Source organism: Molossus molossus, unplaced genomic scaffold (assembly GCF_014108415.1).
Source record: "Molossus molossus isolate mMolMol1 unplaced genomic scaffold, mMolMol1.p scaffold_m16_p_1, whole genome shotgun sequence".
NCBI lineage: Eukaryota > Metazoa > Chordata > Mammalia > Chiroptera > Molossidae > Molossus > Molossus molossus.
The window spans coordinates 206,981,817-207,001,635 of NW_023425344.1; the positions used below are offsets into that span (position 1 = coordinate 206,981,817).

At 37.9% G+C, this 19,819-nt stretch overlaps 1 protein-coding gene across 11 annotated transcripts in view; it reads right to left on the minus strand.

Annotated features, from left to right (window-relative positions):
- NIN (ninein) overlaps positions 1 to 19,819 on the minus strand; it is a 111,566-nt gene that overhangs the window by 8,914 nt on the left and 82,833 nt on the right. For 10 of the 11 annotated variants that reach the window (XR_004960331.1, XM_036268450.1, XM_036268486.1 and 7 more), the window contains 9 exons: positions 18,952 to 19,164; positions 17,016 to 17,129; positions 13,927 to 14,049; positions 13,086 to 13,199; positions 12,179 to 12,325; positions 10,153 to 10,332; positions 8,405 to 8,554; positions 5,939 to 6,040; positions 1,186 to 1,386 (listed from right to left, as the gene is read on the minus strand). Coding sequence is in view for 10 of the 11 variants with exons in the window: in XM_036268450.1 (XP_036124343.1) it covers positions 1,186 to 1,386; positions 5,939 to 6,040; positions 8,405 to 8,554; positions 10,153 to 10,332; positions 12,179 to 12,325; positions 13,086 to 13,199; positions 13,927 to 14,049; positions 17,016 to 17,129; positions 18,952 to 19,164 (1,344 nt within the window). In the remaining variant the exon portion in view is untranslated. The remainder of the gene's footprint in view (positions 1 to 1,185; positions 1,387 to 5,938; positions 6,041 to 8,404; positions 8,555 to 10,152; positions 10,333 to 12,178; positions 12,326 to 13,085; positions 13,200 to 13,926; positions 14,050 to 17,015; positions 17,130 to 18,951; positions 19,165 to 19,819) is intronic. The other variant, XM_036268493.1, reaches the window with a different exon arrangement.

Genomic DNA, 19,819 nt, shown 5'->3' on the forward strand with positions numbered 1-19,819 from the left:
GTGTCTCTCTCTCCCACTCTATCTAAAAAATCAATGGAAAAATATCCTCGGGTAAGGATTAACAAAAAAAACTGAGGTAAAGGTTTTAGCATTCAACTCTGTAATGAGGAGTTGAAGCATCTGCCTAATACCCTACCATCACAATTTTTATTCAAATATTTGAAAACTGAAGTGGAATGTAGGAAGCTTCTAAGAACATGGATTTTAAAGCATGAAAGAAATAAATGTTTTAAGGTTTTGTTGGAAAAATAGATGACAGTAGTACATCATGACAAAGCACAGATATAAAGAGAGATAATTATAGTGTTAATGTGACTTTGCAAAGCCACTTTGAGGGGATTACAGAAAGAGTTGGAAAATTCCTTATCAAATGTCAACTGAGAAACAAAGTATTTGAAAATAGAAGAGCATCCAAACTGGAAAGAAAGAATTTAGGATTCTACAAACTGAGTAAATTTTATTTCTAATTCTTAATAAGCTAACTGTGCAAGAACAAAGAGTTAAAAGCCTTTTGAAAAAGGATGGGTATTAATGAAGCACTAAAGAGAACTACCTATTTGAAAACCTAGGTGATATAAGATGGTGTCTGCTAATAAGCTGGGATAATGCTAGTTGATAGGAAAGGGGAAGAAGATATTTATTATCTTAAAATTAATTTTTTATATAATGTAGTTTGAAAACTCTAAGTGAACTATGTCAACCAGAAAGAGTCACTGACTATAATTTTGGCTTTGTCAGTTGTGAAAAGTCCCCAGTTGTGAATTTCATGGAACTCAGCAGGCTGCACCCCTCTGGTACAAGAACACCCAGGAAGCTTTGTTATATCCTAGAGTTGCACTTGAATTCTGTAATATTTTTGGCATCAGACAAGAATGTTAGGTCAATTGGGCACTATGTGCAAATGATCCTGATACTTTATCATCAATTACAAATGTGCCAAGGAGACCCAGAACACTTAATCACTCAGTTGAGAGCCCCAAAGCAGCACTGCAAAAAACCAACCAAACAAACAAACAAACAAAAGGCACTGCAGTTCTGTGGATTTGTAATACAGGTAAGGTGTAATCGCTGACAGATTTACATCCTTTATCTCCACCTTTCAACTGGTATAACTTCAAATAAACAGATAAAATTAAATTAGGTGATCTGAATTTCTATTAGATGGGGGAAAAGCCTCATTCATACCTGTGGTGTGTTGGTTTCAGAGGTTCTGTTTTCAGATTCCTCCTGCAGGCGCTGGTTTATCCTTTCTGCCTGCAGCAGCTGGTGTTGAAGCTGCAGAAACTGCTCCCTGGGCACCATCGGACAGGCTTGCTGCTGGAGCAGCTGCAGATCCCAAGCGTGAGGGGATGGGCTAAGCATCCCAGTGGACCTCAGGTGCTGCATCTGGAGGACAAGGGCAAGACCCTGGTCAACTGCAGTACCTTCAATCACAGAGCTGCCCTTGGAAGTGTTAAGCAGAGAATAATTAAACCTGACCAACTGATAACTTGTAAATCAGGTTAGCACATGAGTCTGAGTAAAGTAGATGGGAAGAGTAATTTTGCTTAGCAGGTAATATAATTAATAAATCGGTAAGCCTTCTTAGTTTTAGACTTAAGCCTGGCTGGTGTGGCTCAGTGGATTGAGCATTGTCCCATAGACTGAGAGGTCCCGGTTCGATTCCCAATCAGGGTACATGCTGGGGTTGCAGGCTCGATGCCCAGTAGGGGGCTTGCAGGCAGGAGGCAGCCAGTTGATGTTTCTCTCTCACATCTATGTTACTATTTCTCGCTACTTTCCTTTCTCTCTAAAAATCAAATCAATAGAAACATGTTAAGAACAAACAAAACAAAAAAACCCCACAACCACCACCAAGGTTGGAATAGACAACAGGGAAAAAGTGGTTATGCTTTATGGCTTTCCACTTTGCTTACCATTCACAGAGATTCTTAAAAGCAAATGTTCAATGACTACATATTTTTCGAGTTAGCAACATTTTCTTTTCAAAGAATTTTGCATCTAAAATTATTTTAACCTATCTTAGCTTATCAATGTTATACTCTTAAATAGCACAATAAGACAGGCAATTCTGGGGCATAAGAAGGTGTCACAGAACATCTGGGAATTGAAGTACATGGAATAGAAGTATTTGCTCAAGACAATGAGGAAATGGTATGTGTATCAAACGCCAGTCAAAGTTGGGGAGAGGCTAAAGGAGAGGAGAATGCATAGCATGTGGCCATTCACATCTGTTGACACATTTCAGCAGACACAGGGCTCAATGGGAGCATGCAACAAGCATGACCAAGTTCTAAACTCAAGAATTATCCCAGGCTTGTGAGAAGGGGGAAAGGTCCCCTAAGACAACTATAGTGAAATGTTATCATGAAGCTTCAGAGCCATTATCCATTTCTTTAAATTTCTGAGGTGGGCCACTACCTATTTTGAAATAAGTTATACATTCAGAAAACCCACCACTTTATTTTCAGGAATAAAGTAGTATCTGGAGAATTATGATCCCATAATTTTATATCAGCGGATGCTTTTCATCAAACAAGTCTTCAAATACTAAGTTTTAATTACTGAGCAAACTCTTATGCTAATGTAAACACAGACATATTCCACAATTAAAGCAAAAGGAAAATGAATATTGGCTCTTACCTTAAGTACTTATTAATTGTTATGGTCAGTAGAAATGATTATATGTACAAAGAATTTAATGAAATATCTCCATGCTATGAAATTAATTGGAAGAGAATATTCTACCTTCACACACTATCTGAGGCAGAGAAACTGCACCCTTCTCTGCTCGTTCCAACCACAGAGTTCTAGGTACGGGTTAGCCACAGACAAAACAAAAACAAAAGAAAATTACAGGAGTTATAAAAAGAAGAAAAATAGGAGTTATAAAAAGAAAAGAGTACAAATTGGGTGTATTATATACCTAAACATGTGTGCTCTAGTCAGTAAGAACTTTTAAAGGACCAACAGTTACATTTTTCTGTGTATAAATTATACAGATATTAAAAAGTTTTGGAAGTAGGTGGTGATGGTGAATGTACTTAATGCCCCTGAATTGTACACTTAAAAATGGTTAAAATGGCAGGTTTTATGTATATATTTATCACAATTTAAAAAATTAATGTAGTAATCAAAAACCATTGAATTGTGTACTTTAAATAGATAAATTGTAGTATGTGGATTACATGTCAATAAAACTATTAAAGAATCCAATTTGTATAGGCTCATAGAAAGTTAATAGCTCAGTCTTATTTTCCAAAAGAAAGTTTTGTTAAAATAGTGTATAAGATGGTCTTTTCAAACCTAGCTAGTTTGGCTTAGGGTTTAGAACATCAGCCCATGACCAAAGAGTAGAGGGTTTGATTCCCAGTTACGAGCACCTACCTCCATTTGGGGTTCAATCCGCAGTCCCTGTCGGGGTTGTGCAGAAGGCAACCAATCAATGTGATTGATGTTTCTTTCCCTCTCTCTCCCTCCGTCCTTTCTACTCTCTCTAAAAATCAATGAAAAAATATCCTCAGGTGAGGATTAAAAAAAAAAATTCTTTTCAGTGTTCCTATTAAAAACTCATGTTTATTTTTTTGTTTTATTTATTTATTTTTGTTACAGATGTTTTTCCTTTTTCCCCCATTGGCACTGTCCCCCTCCCCCCCCCCCCGCTCCATCCCCAGCTTTGTTGTCCATGTCCATTGGTTATGCATACATGCATATAAGTTCTGTGGTTTATCTCTTCCCACCCCTTCTGGAGATTGTCAGTCTGTATCCTACTTCCACGTCACTGGGACTACGCTGTTCTTCAGACTGTTATGTTCATTATATTCCACAAATAAGTGAGATCATATGATATTTGTCTTTCTCTGCTTGGCTTGTTTTGCTTAGGATAATACTTTCCAGGTCCCTCCATGTCATCTCAAAGGATAAGAGATCTTTCTTTCTTATAGCTGCATAGTACTCCATTGTGTATATGTACCACTGCTTTTTATCCATTCATCTACTGATGGACACTTGGGCTGTTTCCAGATCTTAGCTATTGTAAATAGTGCTGCTATGAACATGGGGGTACATATATTCTTTCTGATTGGTGTTTCAGGCTTCTTAGGCTATATTCCTAGAAGTGGGATCACTGGGTCAAATGGCAATTCAATTTTTAACTTTTTCAGGTAACACCATATTGTTTTCCATAGTGGCTGCACCAGTCTGCATTCCCACCAGCAGTGTATTAGAGTCCCCTTTTCTCCACACCTTCACCAACACTTGTTGTTTGATGATTTGTTGATGGTGGCCATTCTGATAGGTGTGAGGTGATAACTCATTGTTGTTTTAATTTGCATCTCTCTGATGATTAGTGATGTTCTTGGCCATTTGTATGTCCTGTTTGGAGAGGTGTTTATTTAGGTCCTCTGCCCATTATTTAATTGGGTTCTTTGTTTTCCTTTTGTTGAGCTGTATGAGCACTCTATATATTTTGGAAATTAACCCATTATCTGATGTATCATTGGCAATTATGCTCTCCCATTCAGTGAGTGCCTTTCCATGTTGATGGTTGTTTCTTTTTTTCCTCTTTATTTAGCTCTAGTGCCAAGTAAACCCCCTCATCCAGTAGTAAATATTTACTACTAGAGAGAAAAATAATTAGGGAAAATTTTTTAGGATGTCAAATAATTATAAAGTAGACTTGGGAGATAAGGGGGCTTTCGAGGCCAGTAAGAGTCGGTGTGAGAATTGGTCGGTTGGCAGTGTTGGGAGAGGATCTAGTAGTGATTAGTATACCCTGTTACTTTTCAATTTGGTATTAAACATGTCAACCTTTGATTCAGATATCTTATTCATTACAGTATATAATTATTTCATCAGAAAAGCATATCTACATCTAAACACAGCCCACAGCTCAAGGTTTTTTGACACATTTATTATATGCTGTCAGAGAAGGAAAAAATAGTTTGGGTTTCACTATTTATAGTTCACTAATCTTTCTGTTAGTGGATAAATCAGAGGACATAAAAGTGACAGAACCCTCAGTGGTCATTTAAATGTCAATGTGATGTGTTTGCCCATATTTCACATTTAAAACCCAGGCATCTATTTAAAGTTACCTTTGCATGTGCCTGGCTTCATAAAAATATTTAAACATCTCTCTTCCTTCCTACAATTCTAACTTAAAATTTGTATACACAGTACTTTTTAGGAGCACAAAAAAGACGTTTTCTACTCATGCTTCTCTACCGTATATAAATTTTATAGTTCACTAAACACTAGATTAATATTTTTATCTACCCAAAGAAAAGTATCTCCATGAAATAATAACTTCTTAAGGAGGATTTTGTACATAAGTTGTTTTATAGCCTATAATTGTCCTCAGAAAGCAATCTAGTAGACTGAAACCCAATGTCCAGACTGACAAGTTTTACAAATCCATGTTTATATTTAATAGCTGTACCTCTCGCAAGGGAGTACTGAGTTACTAATGTAATGAACAGTGGCAACACTTGAAAGTTAAACTTCTAAATGCTAATATTCTCAAATCCCTTGCATGGATTTCCTAACTGAAGAGGTTGTTAGAGAGCAAACACATCTATACAACACTGTAACATGGAAGGTATCAGGAAACTGTTAACAACCATAGCAATGATGAGAGCCATGGGTCTTTTGGCGTCTCTGCCACTTGAATTTGCTGAGGAACAGGTCTGTACATTTTAGGTTAATCAACATTATTCCATCCTCTGTGAAGCAATATAAATTCCAAAGACTGTACATTATGCTAAAATGTCCATCTAACTTGGTAAGATAGACCAAAGAATTCAGCTGGGCAGTTTACTTAGATTTTCTTTTTTTTTTCATAAGACGAATTCAATGCTGTGCTAGTCTCTTGCAACAAATGGCTCATTCATGGATTAAAATATTCTTCATAGCTAAAGCCATTTGCTTAAAAGCTTACCTCCATTAGCTGCTCATCCAGTTTTACTTGTTTCTTTTTCAGGCCTTCAGTTTCCAAATGAATTGTTTCTAATTCTCGTTCAAGGGAATTCATTTGACTGACCTGTCAAAAAACAAAAAATTCCCTTTAAAGAAACAAAACAAAACAAAAAAAACCATCTAAGTTGCTCTCCTTTATTTTGATAAGTTTACATGTCAGAAATATCAGCTCTTGGAAGAAAGACAAGTTCATTCCTTGAAGGAAAGCAAACAATATAATTCAGTGCATGCATTACAGTCAAGTAATCTAGTTTTAATCACCACTCCTTACATAGAGCAGATTCCTTAAGGGAACTGGCTTTCAAACTTCAATCCACTCACTGAATGAAATACATTTTATCTTGCAACCCAGAAAATATACCCACACCCACATATATGTATATATGCATAATTAGTTATAAGTACATATCACTGAATAAAACTTTCAGAAATAATACTTATCCTACCAAGTACTCTGCTATTTTGTAGTATATTACTTTTATTTTTATTTTTTATCCTCACCCGAGGACATTTTTGCATTCATCTTCAGATAGGGCGGGAGGGAGAGAGGGAGGATGAGAGAGAGAGAAACATCGACATGAGAGAGACACATTGAGTGGTCGCCACCCACACGACCCCAACCAGAGCCGGGGACAAACTGCAACCGAGATATGCGCCCTTAGCGGGAACCGAACCTCCAACACTCTAACTACTGAGCCAAACCGGCCAGGGCGTGTAGTATATTTTATTAATAAAAAAATGCTGGTGTTTCACTAAATCAATTTTATGATTCTCTATTGTGGATCTGTAGTGGAAACAACAACACCTTAAGGCAAAGTTTAAAGATTTAAAACCAGTTACATAAAACCTGGTTTTTCTAACTCCTTTCTCAATTTTAAAGATGAAATTTAAAGACTTTATGAGTATCCATTTTTGGAATTCTCTTTATTACAGGAAGAATCGAATGAGCTAGAGAACACTGAGATTAAGAATACTGCTAAACAGAAAACATGTGACACTATTCTAAACTAGTGATTTTTTTTTGCTTTTACCAAAAGAGATGAAGAGAGTAGCAAGAATGGTTAAACAGAGTGTAATCTCTCAGGTACATTTAAATTCATTTTGTTAAAATCTATCATTAGACTTTTTCCTTAGTGAGCAGCTGAATGATACCCACTGTCTTTCTTGAAAAGTCTACTTGAACGTACCTAAAATTAAATGCCATTTTGGCTTTAGAGCACACCCAGTATTCTTACAGCCACTGTTCATCATAACTTTCACAAACGTAAAAAAAATTATGGTTAAAAAAAAAATTAACAAGATCAACCTATCTTTCCCCCCCTTTTTTATTGAATTTATTGGAGTGATACTGGTAAACAAAATTATACAGGTTTCAGGTGCACAATTCTACAACACGTCATCTGGAACTGTATTGTGTATTCACCACCCCAGTTATGAAATTTTTATAACAAAGTACATGATCATCATTCTCACTAGCTTTTTAAATAAACCATAAGTTTCAGAAGAGGAAAGTAACATGACAACTATGAGTTTTAAAGAAAGCAAGTAATAATAGACTCCCAGAGTAACACTGGTCTAGAACTCTAACTTCATGGAACAAAGAATTGAACTGTGTTACAAAGGTTTAACCATGTGGTAGTTAGCCTCCAAAATGGTCCCCAATGATCTCCACACCCTTGCATAGTCCCCTCCCATATTCTACTAGGGTTAGTCTGTGTGACCAACAGACCACAGCAGAACTAATGGTGTGTGTCATTTCTGCGATTATCTTATAAAAGGTACTACAGCTTTTGTGGCAGTGTTTTGGGCTCTGCCTCTCTGGTTTCACTCACTACCACATCCTGAGAAAAGGCCCAGGGGTTGAGGAGCTGAGGTCTCTGGCAATCAGTCAACACAGAAGCAGCCTCCTAACAGAAGTTGTTATATAAATGAATCTGGAAGTGGATCCTCTAGTTCCAGTGAAGCCTTCAGGTGAATACAGCCCCTGCTGATATCTGGACTGCAACCTCCTTCCTGAGAGACCCTGAGCTAGAAGCACTCAGCTAAGCTGCTTCTGAATTCCTGACCCACAGAAACTGTAAGACAACAGATTGTTGTTTTAATTTTCTACGCAGCAATAGATCATACAGACCTGAAGATGTTCCTAATATTCAGGCTATATATATACTTACTGACTTATAAAGGCTTTGTAATACTAATAAAGATGATTAGCTGTCTTCTTTACAAAAGCTTAAAGTTGGTTGCTCCTTTTCAACCATCACTTCATCACAAAGTATACTGTTTTGACAAGAGTACAAGAGCATAGACATATGGAAGAACAAAAATATGCCACTGTAGATTCCCTTCGAAGCCCGCAGGGAAGAAACACACACTTAGGGACACATCAGAGTCAGAACATAGACACTGGTATAAACTCTTAAAAACTCACCTTCCTATTTGTAGGAGATTTTTCCTTTTGAAACTGTTCACACTCTCTTTTTAAGCTCAACTTCTCCTGCTCTGTGGGCTTCACAGTACCTGATGAGTTTACATGTTTTTGGTGCTTGGGGGTAAGAAGGTTAGATTCCAGTTGACGGACCTAATAAGAACAAATGTAAGAGGATTAAATGCTAATATAATCACCCAGCCAGGAAAAACAAATGAACATTTTTATTTAGGACCTGGGTATTATTGTATTAAAAACACTTTTTTCAGTTAAGTCTGCTAGTTTTCAAAGCCTACTTTTTTGTATTTCAAAAGATCCTTTCTAGGTAAATCTATTTTTGGTCTGATTGGCTCTAAAAACCCAACACTGTAAGGAACAGACAGAGAAGGAAGGGACTTCTGGCCCCAACAAACCACTGGGAGGGGAGTCAAGAAAACACAGTCTAGGCCTTTTGCTCTGACATGAGCATGACTTTTTAGGAGTGAATGAGGTGATAATCCTATCCACTTTGTACTGGACTGTTCACACCTGAAATAATATATTTATATCAACTAAGTTCTATGAGGACAGTGACCTGTTTATCTTGTTCATCATTGCAGTTCAGTTTCTGGCACACAGTAGATGTTCTAAAATGAAAATCTGTGGCTCTTCAGAGAGTTGTTTCTTGAAAGAGGTGTTTAAGTTAAGAATAAACATAGTTGGCTTACTACTTAGAGGTAAAGAATTTAAACAGCAGGTTAAAAAACCATTTTAACAAGTGATGGAAGGAGACTTGGAGTGGTGAACACACAATATACAGATGATGTATTATAGAATTATACACCTAAAACCTATATAATTTTATTAACCAGTTTTACCCCAATAAATGCAATTAAAAATGCATTTGAGGTTCATCTATACAAGTGTTCATTCCTTTTCATTGCTGAATAGTATTTCATAAATGGATGTGCCACAGCTTGTTTATCCATGTAGCAGTTGAAGGATATTTGGGTTCTTTATAATTTGGCATGCCAATTAATAAAGCTGATTTAAACATTCAAAAAAGACCATTCTAAACTTGAAAGATTTAAATCTAATTTTTTTTTTTTTATCCTCACCCGAGGACATTTTTCCATTTTTTGTACAGATAGAGTGGGAGGGAGAGAGAGGAAGAGATAGAGAGGGAGAAACATCGATGTGAAAGGGACACATCGAGTGGCTGTCACCACACGACCAACCAGGGCCGGGGACAAACTGCAACCGAAGTACGTGCCCTTAGCGGGAACCGAACCCGGGTCTCTCCGGACCGCAGGCCGACGCTCTAACTGCTGAGCCAAACCGGCCAGGGCTAAATCTAATTTTTAAAGACCATTCTAACGTCTAAACCTTGCAGGAACCTCTTCTCTTACAAGGAGTTAGACCAACAAGATTTGAGTCTTGTTTCGCCATTTTTGTACTACTTGTCTTGGTGGCTAGCCTATTGAAGAGGAATATATGGTTAATACTTCCATGAGTTTATATTTTGGATATGAGAATTAAAATAAGATTTTAATACAGAACTGCTTATACAAAATGAAAAATATTGTATAAACATACCAGGATAAAATGAAATGAAAGTAAATGATAAATTATACATTCTCAAAAGGAGTCTGCTGTAACAGGATACTCAAATCCATACCCTAGAACTATTTCAATCATATCAAAAACATTCATTTCCACATCAAACTAAGCATTTTCAGACATATGCCACCATGTGCAACTTTTCAAGTTACCTTCTCCCGGGAGTGAGTGAGTTCCGCTTTGGTGTTCTGCACCACAGTTTGGAGTCTCTCGTTCTCTTGCCAAAGCAGCTGTTGTTCCTCATTCCTCAGATGATCCAACTTGTCCCAAGACAGCCGTTGCTGCTGGCTATGGAATCCTGACGGGTGGGTGGCTGCTTCAGGGGCCCAGTTCTTAAGAGACAATTGCAGAGTTAAGCCTTAAAAACAAGCTGATTTCTGCCCTGGTCAGTTTTGCTCAGCGGTTAGAGCATCAACCCATGGACCAAAGAGTCGTGGGTTCAATTCTGGTCAAGGGCACGTACCTCAGTTGTGATTCAGTCTCTGGCCCTGGTCGGGGTCATGTGGGAGGCAACCAGTCAACGTGTCTCTCTCACATTGTTGCCCCCCCCCCCCAACTCTATCTAAAGATAAAAGGAAAAATATCCTCGGGTGAGGATTGGGGGGGAAAAAGCTGATTTCTGTTTTGAGAGTCATGTTTACCTAATGACAGCAATTCTTAGTAAGTACCTTATAACCTTCACCTTTGTCTTCTAATGGGAGTGAGTGTATGTACATATAGATATAAATAAAACCAATGTCATTGGGTTTGATTAAAAAAAAGTTTATAAACTCTGTTTAAAATGGTCTTTGGCAAAATAGTTCCATCAAGCTTAGTAGCAAAGGTATGACAAGTCCCAGTTCCATACAGGACACAAGTACAGACAGATTGTTGGCCTTAAAAACTGCCTTGTTATGCTCTGAACCCAGATAACTGCTCTTTGGTTAACAGAGGACACAGAGGGAGCTCAGAAACGCACTGCTCACTTTGAAAGCTTTCACAAGCTAAACTCTACTTTCATTTTCACATGTGCAATCATACCCTTGTTTAGATTCTAAAGCACATAATGCCATGTAATTGAGGCCTGAACACAGAAATATACTTTAAGCTACCAAAGTGATTTTTTGGATCCTGAAAAATGCTTTAAGAAACAAAAAAGGTGACACAGCTAGATAAACTTTTTAAGTCATAACATGAAAAAGAAAAAAAGGTACAATCTCATGTTGAGAAAAATGTCAGTTCAGAAGTAATTTTTAAAAATAGAAACTAGATTATTATTATTATTATTATTTTGTTTTTATTCTGCCAGGGTTCGGAGGGGGAGGGGGGAAAGAGAGCGGGAGGTGGGAGGGGAGTGGAGAGGGAAGGAGGGAGGGAACCGGGGAGAGAGAGAAGGAAGCTCATTATTATTTTTTTTATTCTCACCTGAGGACATTTTTCCAGTTTTGTTCAGATAGAGTATGAGGGAGAGAGAGGAAGAGAGAGAGAGAGAGAGAAACATTGACATGAAAGAGACACATTGACCCCAACAGGGTTGGGAAAGAATCAAAACCGAGGTACATGCCCTTGACCAGAATTGAACCCACAACTCATTAGTCCACGGGCTGACACTCTAACTGCTGAGCCAAATCGGCCAGGGCTAAACTATCTTATTTTTAAAAATTACAACTGAAAAGCATCACCAAAGATAAAATAACTGAATTAAAGCCTACTTTTATGGTAGGACAAAAATTTCAACATCTAAGGCTAACATCCATAACACTGTTCTTAATTTATCTGTGTACAGATGAAGCAATACTGTGATATTAAAATGAGACACTTTCTACAACATCAAAATGTTTTAGTTTACAACAAAACAACTTAGTCATGGTCTTCTGACTTGCACAATACAAAAAGTTAACTTGTCATTATGGTTCTATTTACATAAAGTTCAGAAACAAACGTCCCTAATCTATGGTGCAGAGGGTAAAACAGTGGTTCCCTTGGGGTTATCAACTGGAAGGGACGGAAGAGCGCCTGCTGGGTGCTGGAAATGTTCTATATTTTGAACTAGGTTGTGGTTACACAAACACACCACACATACACAGAGGTATGTAAAATATATTTTACATATACGTGTATAAAATAATCAAGTTATATACTTAAAAATGTGTAAACTTTACTGTATCAAGTTATACATCAATAAAAATAGAAAATTACCTTGTCACCAGCATTCTGAAGTTGCTTATGTAAAGACATCACTTCTTGTTTTAAAGCCTCCTTTTCCTGCTGAGTCACTCGTAGGTCGGATTTAATCCGGGACATTTGCAGGTTTACATTCTGCAGTGTGTCCTCTAAACTCTGAACCTGCAACATGAGAACAATCTTACACAGTGATTCAAATCCTTGTGGCCTCGCCTATAGCATGTCCAGGTATGAATGCAAGATAATACCTAGGCCCCTGCTGTTTTTACTTATATCCAGCTCTTTACAGTAACCGTGTGGAAACCCAGTATATTATGTATATTGACAGGATGTTAAATTTTATTTACGAAAATGACGAACTATGCCTGGAACAAGGTATTGCTGATATAGTCATCTGGTATATTACCAAGTGATATCTTACAGAATCAAAGAGTACCAACTGGCATCACAAAAGATGGTTTTACCTAGTTTTATAGAAATGATGTTTTAACCTGTGGTGTTGGTTTGTAAAGGACCTCTTAGTTGAAAATATAAATATATACTGGTAGAACCCTATTCTATGCTAACATCTCAATTATTTCAATAAAAAAACATTAAACTGGTAAAAGGAATGTTGATACAGATCTTTATAAAAGGCCATGAACCTGCCTTAGAAATTTCATTTCTTAATAAGGAACAAGCAATCCTTTTTTACACACTATTCTCAAGCTTTTATAAATAAGTAATCTCATAATAATGGACCATGAGGGAAATATTAAAATTATTTCACTAGACTAGAAGCATGTTTCAAATATTAGTCAAACTGAATCATTCTGAGCCCCCTTAGGATACTTCCATCTGTAACATTCTTTCCACTGGGGGTTCTGCTAGAAGATACAGAAAAACATTAACCATGCAGATGAAACAAGAATTGTCCACATACCCTTTCCTGGGAAGCTGCTAGCTGCAACTTTAAGCTTTCACTCTGGTGTTCCCAAGACTTCTGTTCTTGCTTCATAGTAGCAATTCTGTGCTCTAACAGACTTGATTTTGCCAGCTGTTTCCGCGGGAAAAGAGGTAATGGCATTTTAAAAAACATATGATGGCATTTTTGCAAACATATCTAGTCTCAATTTGTATGCCTCCACTTAAACTGAAAAGATCAAGTACATCTATTTACATGGGGGAGCAGAGTAAGGTAAAATCAAGTTTTCCTGACTACCTTTTCTACCTTTAATTTTGGGAGTCTCTTCTCTTTGGGGATTTCCATTTTTCTTTCTCATTGCCTCATTTTTGTGGGTTGGAGATGGTGGAGTGGGAGGCAATTAGAAATCTTTTCCAAAATAGGAAAAGACAGAGCGCCTAGTAAGGCAAGTGGGACAAAAGCAGTGTTTGGGTTTTGCTAGGGAAAATACAATAGAAGAAACGTGTCTATGTAATAGATCTCAGATTAGTAAATACAACAATACATTATTTATGTTATAGGTAAGTACATAGTGATATATTTAAATAATACTATATATTAAGTAGCTTGGCTACATATTAAAATGAGACAAACTTTGTATTACCTTATTTAATAATGTAGTTATTAAACAACTGATTTAGAGTCCTGTTAAAATCATGGCTTCAGGAGCTATAAGGTCATACTGCCAGCTGAAATGCTATTCCAGGAGGCTCTGGAGCAGCCAGGCTAACAATTAGGCCCATGTGCCATGTGCACAAAGAAATGCTCATTATGGCACACCCTGTACAAGGATGGTAAAAAGTCATCTTATTTTTACTACCTTATCAGCGCAGCTATTTAATTCTTCACTTAGAGCTTCCTTTTCTTTTAGCAGTTTTTCATTGTAGCTTAGAACACTAGATATTTTTTGCTGGAAATCAGAGAGATCGGGACATCTGTGCAGCTGTGAGAGATAAACAAGCCCCCCCATCACATCTCATGCCTATATTTATAAACAGGGCATTTTCATGGCCGCTATTTCCCTATCTGTAAATATTTCAGGGGACATATAAACTCTTGGGGGCTATAATTAACTTTAACAAAATGTTCCCTGCTAGCTTTTCTCCATTCTCCAATCAACTGTTGAAATGCCTGTGCAGACAGACTCAACTAGATAGACATTGATAAATAATGGTCCTAACTTTCTGTTTTACTTTCAGAGTAAAATAACATACTGACATCTTGTGTACTTATAGCTCAACACATTTCCCTGCTTTTTAACGAAAAAAAAAAAAAAAAAAAATCTCAGTCAAGTCTATAAAATTGGTATGAACCAAAGGACAGTGTATTAACACAAGTTTAAAGACAAAACATGATTTTTCAGGTTGTTCCAGGTTCCCGTCCCTTTGGAACACGCCCACATTGACTTGCTTATTAACAAAATGCTGTTAGTGTGGACACACTGGCTTCCTCCTCTCCACTCTGTGGGACAAACCAAAGACTTTTTTGTTTCTTTTCAGCATTAACCTTAGCACTACTGACATCTGGGGCCAGATAATTCTTTGTTGTGGGGTCTGTCCTGTGCACTGTAGGGCAGTTAACAGCATGTCTCACTTGACCAATTAGATTCCAGTAGCACCCCTTTCCCCTCCCCACATACCAGTTATGAAAACCAAAAATATCCCCAGACATCGCTAAATGTCCCAAGGGTGGGGAGCCACCCCCACCCACCCCCAACCACTGCTTTAAAGAGACTGGTTGTTTCTTACACTTAACTCTTCTCCACAGTTTATACATTTTTCATTTCCCTCCACTTCACTTGGCTTTCCAATTTTCAATTCTTTATTATCGTTATGATTTTATGGCCATCTTTCTACTTCTTACCTTAAGTTCTTTTACATTTAGATTTAGTAATAGTATGACAAAATAGTCTTTAAGGGTTGAATCTTGCCTTCAACTGGCAACAAATCCAGCATACCTTACAAATCTAAACAAGTCGGAAGGATGCAGGAAAATATATATATATATATTTTTTTTTATCCTCACCCGAGGACATTTTTGCATTTATCCTCAGATAAAGTGGGAGGGAGAGAGGGAGGAAGAGAGAAACATCGATGTGAGAGAGACACATTGATTGGTTGCCGCCTACACGACCCCAACCGGGCCGGGGACAAACTGCAATTGAGGTACGTGCCCTTGGCAGGAACCGAATCCAGGACTCTCTGGTCTGGGGGCCGACGCTCTAACTGCTGAGCCAAACCGATCAGGGTGGAAAATATATTTTAAAGTATTTGGGCATTAGTTTAATGAAGGACCTCTTGCCTATGTTCACTAGCTTCCTCCCACTCCTGGACCCTCCCAAAGCCCAGTACCATTTCAGGTATCTACAAACGGGCTTGTGACTTCTGCTGATGCTATTCGTGTTTCTTTTCAGTGCAACAGATAATAAAAGTGCTTTGTGAACGACGAGTCATGTCATACAGAGCAGCCCATGTTTTCTAGGTCCAAGCTATATGGCAGCAATAATGGGCCGACACCATTCTACTCTGTGACCCAAAAGAGCACCACGAGACGACTTCCTGCCAAAGGCAGACAGGGCTCCCTGTTTTTCCACTTCACGATTTATGTCAATGCCTCTGTAAAAAATATGCAATAAAAATGGACCAAAGGATGTCCCCATCATGCTATTTTACTCCTTCCTCTGCTCCTTTTCTTCTGATCTCTAGCTTAGCAAAGTCACAGAGCACACGTTTCCCATGCTATGGATTCGGAACCCAGCATTATTACCTTAGAGGTTGAACAACAGGTCAACTTTCAAAAGGTAAAGGAGAAAAGTATGCCCAAGTAAATTAGGATGAAGTTGGTAGTAACAGCTTTGGCATACTTATCCACCAGAGAAGGGCCCTGTGAGTTTTAACTTCTGCAGGGTTTATATGGACAGACGGCTTCTGCTATGGCAGATGAGATATACTTTGCACAGTAGCATCTGACTTGAAAAGGTTCTATTAAAGCACCCATTAGGTACCAGTACTGAACTAGGCACTATGAGAGATACAAATCCCCTGAGAGTCTTATAATCTTATTAGGAAATCAAGACTGACAGGAGTCAAATAGAGGTTAACACAAACAAAACACTCGGTGGTAGAGATCCAATATTTCAGCATTCAGGGAGGGATACCTTTGTGCTCATATGCTGCACAGACACAAGAGAGAGAATTTTATTATCTAAAGATGTCATAATACTAAGAATCCTTTAGAGACGCAAATTAAATAAAATGGAACAACTAAACTCTCCTGTTATAAACCAGGATTGCTCAGAAAGATTCTTGTACTCACTGAAAAATTCAGAATAAAGAATAAAATAGGATATAATTTTAAGGTAAACCCTCCTTTATACTTAAAATTAAGTATTTGAAACTTTGAAATAGGCTCTGAAAGCCAAATTCATAAGTGAGACTGCATCCCTGATAATACTCTAGAATTTACCCTACAGCTTGGATGCTCCCTGCTGCTGTAAGGAAAGGGACAAGAAGGACCAGCTTCGCCTGTGTCTCATGAATCTGGGTGAATAGTTATTAAAGTTATAAGGAAAAAGTTACCTTTTTAGAGAAACATATTACCTTTTCACCTGGTTTATAGAAAGTAGAACATAAAATTTCTTAAACTGAAGTGGTTGTGATCATTTATAGCAATAGAATTTCAGTCTGCAACATACATATGTTACAAACTGGAACAACATTTAGAGAATTAGCAATAAAAGCCCCTATAAATAGATGTGTATTGCAAGTCCTTGACTTTACTAAGCAATAAGCTAGTTGACAGGATTCAGTACAAGGGATATTTGGTGGCTAGAAAAGCCAGACCATCAGGTACATATTATTCTGTATGCCCCCTCCCCCCAGACGCCTCCTGAGTAGCGCGCAGTCTTACTTGTTGCATTTTCTCCAGTTCATCTTTGAGAAGGAGGTTTTCCTGTTCCACAATATGCATTTGTATTTTAACTTCAGAAAGTTCTGCCTCCAGAGAAGACACTAAAGTGGAAGACTAAGAAAAAAATTAAAAAGTCAAATAATATACATAATCATTTAGCCTGGGGAAACTTACTAGGGTCACAAAAGGCAGCATTAAGGACACACTAGTATAAATTCAAGTAACACACTGTTTTTTTTTGTTTTGTTTTGTTTTTTATTCTCACCCGAGGATATTTTTCCATTTTTTTGTACAGATAGAGTGGGAGGGAGAGAGAGGAAGGGAGAGAGAGAGAAACATCGATGTGAAGGGACACATCGAGTGGCTGCCACCCGCATGACCAACCAGGGCCGGGGACAAACTGCAACCGAAGTACATGCCCTTAGCGGGAACCGAACCTGGGTCTCTCCGGACCGCAGGTCGACGCTCTAACCGCTGAGCCAAACTGGCCAGGGCAACACACTTTTTTAAATTTTATTATTATTTTTTAAATAAGGGAACGTTTATTTAGAAAGTTACAAAGGAAGAAGAGCCCTTGGTGCTTACGAGAAAGAGGGAGAGAGACACGCCCCTTGAGGGACGAAAGGGAGGAGGAGCGGGGGTGTGCTGAGGGAGAGAGCCCAGTGACAGTCTAGGACCATTCATCCTTATGCTCAGTGGAGCTAACTAAAACTGTCTTTTTTTTGTATACGTTTGTGTTTTTTTTTAATCCTCACCCGAGGAATTTTTGTATTTATCTTCAGATAGAGCAGGAGGGAGAGAGAGAGAGGAAGAGAGAGAGAGAAACATCGATGTGAGAGGGACACATCAATTGGTTGCCACTCACACGACCCCAATAGGGGCCAGGGACAAACTGCAACCAAGGCATGTGCCCTTAGTAGGAACCGAACCTGGGACTCTCCAGTCTGTGGGCCAATGCTCCAACTGCTGAGCCAAACCGGCCAATTTTTCCAATTGATTTTTTTAGAGAGAGAGGAAGGGAAAGAGAGATAGAAACATCTAAGTGATAGAGACATCGACTGGCTGCCTCCTGCATACCCCCTACTGGGAATACCATGGGACTGATGCTCGGTCCACGTCGGGCTAAAACGGTCTTTTAAAAGACTTTCCTCTAAATGGCATAAACATGATTCTAGAGTAGTTTTTGCAGGTTTCTCCACTGTAAAGTTACTATCTTTCTCTTGGGGGTATACTTTGAGGCTATGCAAATCATGTTTCTCCTTGAACTTTTGCTTATGAATTTTAGTGTCTACCAGTGGATTTTGTCTACAGTTATTACTCTGGTGTTTGCCTTATAATGGCTTTCTTTTCTTTTCTTTCTCTCCTCTCTCTCCCTCTCACTCTCCCTTTGCCTCTCCCTCTCTTTTTTAATTGGAATTCTGCCATAAGGAAGACAGTGTTTCTCCCTCCTTTATTTACTTATTCAGTTGTTTATATTGGTATGGGCCTATAGATATTTATTTTATCCCATGTTTATAACTATATTTAATATTTTACTATGATTATTTATTTTGTTGATGAAATTGTTCCACCTTTGGCCAAGAACCCAAAAAAGGTTGGGCCCTGTGTCCTTTCAACATGCCCCATCTTTTTTTGAGCATTTTTTTTCTTTCTGGCACCATGAAATATCCCAGGCTAATGTTGAACTTTCCTTGTCCAGTCTCGGAATGAATCATTTCCCCAAGGATCCCTGGTTCCTTTTATAAGAGAAAGGTGTCTGGAAATCAAGATCTCTACACTCTATCCATGAACACACATCTAAAACTCTGTCTATTCATATGCCGATACCACACTGTTTTAATTATTAAGACTTTAGGTACAAGAAATTTAATATAAGCATTTCTTTTATTTGTTAGGATTTCTTCCAAAAAGGCTGTACAGTGGCTGCAGACCCTACCTGCACTTTACAGTGTTCCAGTTCCTCTTTCAGATTAGACTTTTCCTCTTCCCATTCCTCAGATGTGCTAGGTCCTGGCTGCTGCTCCTGGCAGAGCACTTCTGCCAGACGCTGATTCAGTTCTTGCAGTTCTTTCTGATTTTGAGAGTTCTTTTGGCTAAGTTCCGTATTTTCCATATCCAACTGTTGGTTTTTGGTTTTTAATTCTGAAATCTAATTAAAATTGAAATAAGTTTTTAAAACTACCTTACTTCTGCTAAAAAACAGATTTAGAGACTAATTTGTTTCTTTCCTAGCTATGTAGATAAAGTTACACACACACTCTTAGTAACAGAAATAATGTAGTGTAATTGTTACAAACTCAGTCACTTCAGATGTTGATGAAGAAGTGATAGACACTCAGCCCAATCACACTCCACATGAGGAGCCATTGTTCACAGCTGGATACGTATGTAATTCCCTCCAGATTGTTTATGTGCATATACAAAACCATATGCAAATAGAGACTTTTTTCTTCTTTATAACAAAAATTGGAATCATTTCAGATGTTTGGACAGTCTGTTTTTCCCACTTACCATATCTTACAGACTCTTATCGTCCAAGTCAGTGCATTCAGAAACCACCACATGCTATATTTTTTTAGTGGCTGTTGGGTATTCCAAGGATCAAGACATTGCCTAATGCGCTGAATTTTAATTATGAAGAAATAAAACAATCTTTTGAAAATTCATTTATACACGGTAGCATTTTGTATTTAAGATGTTTTTTAGAAGTGGGGCTGCTGGGTTAGAAGGCATATACATTACTATTTTTATAGATATCCCTAAAATATCTCTTCACAGTGCTACCAACTTACAGTCCTATCAAC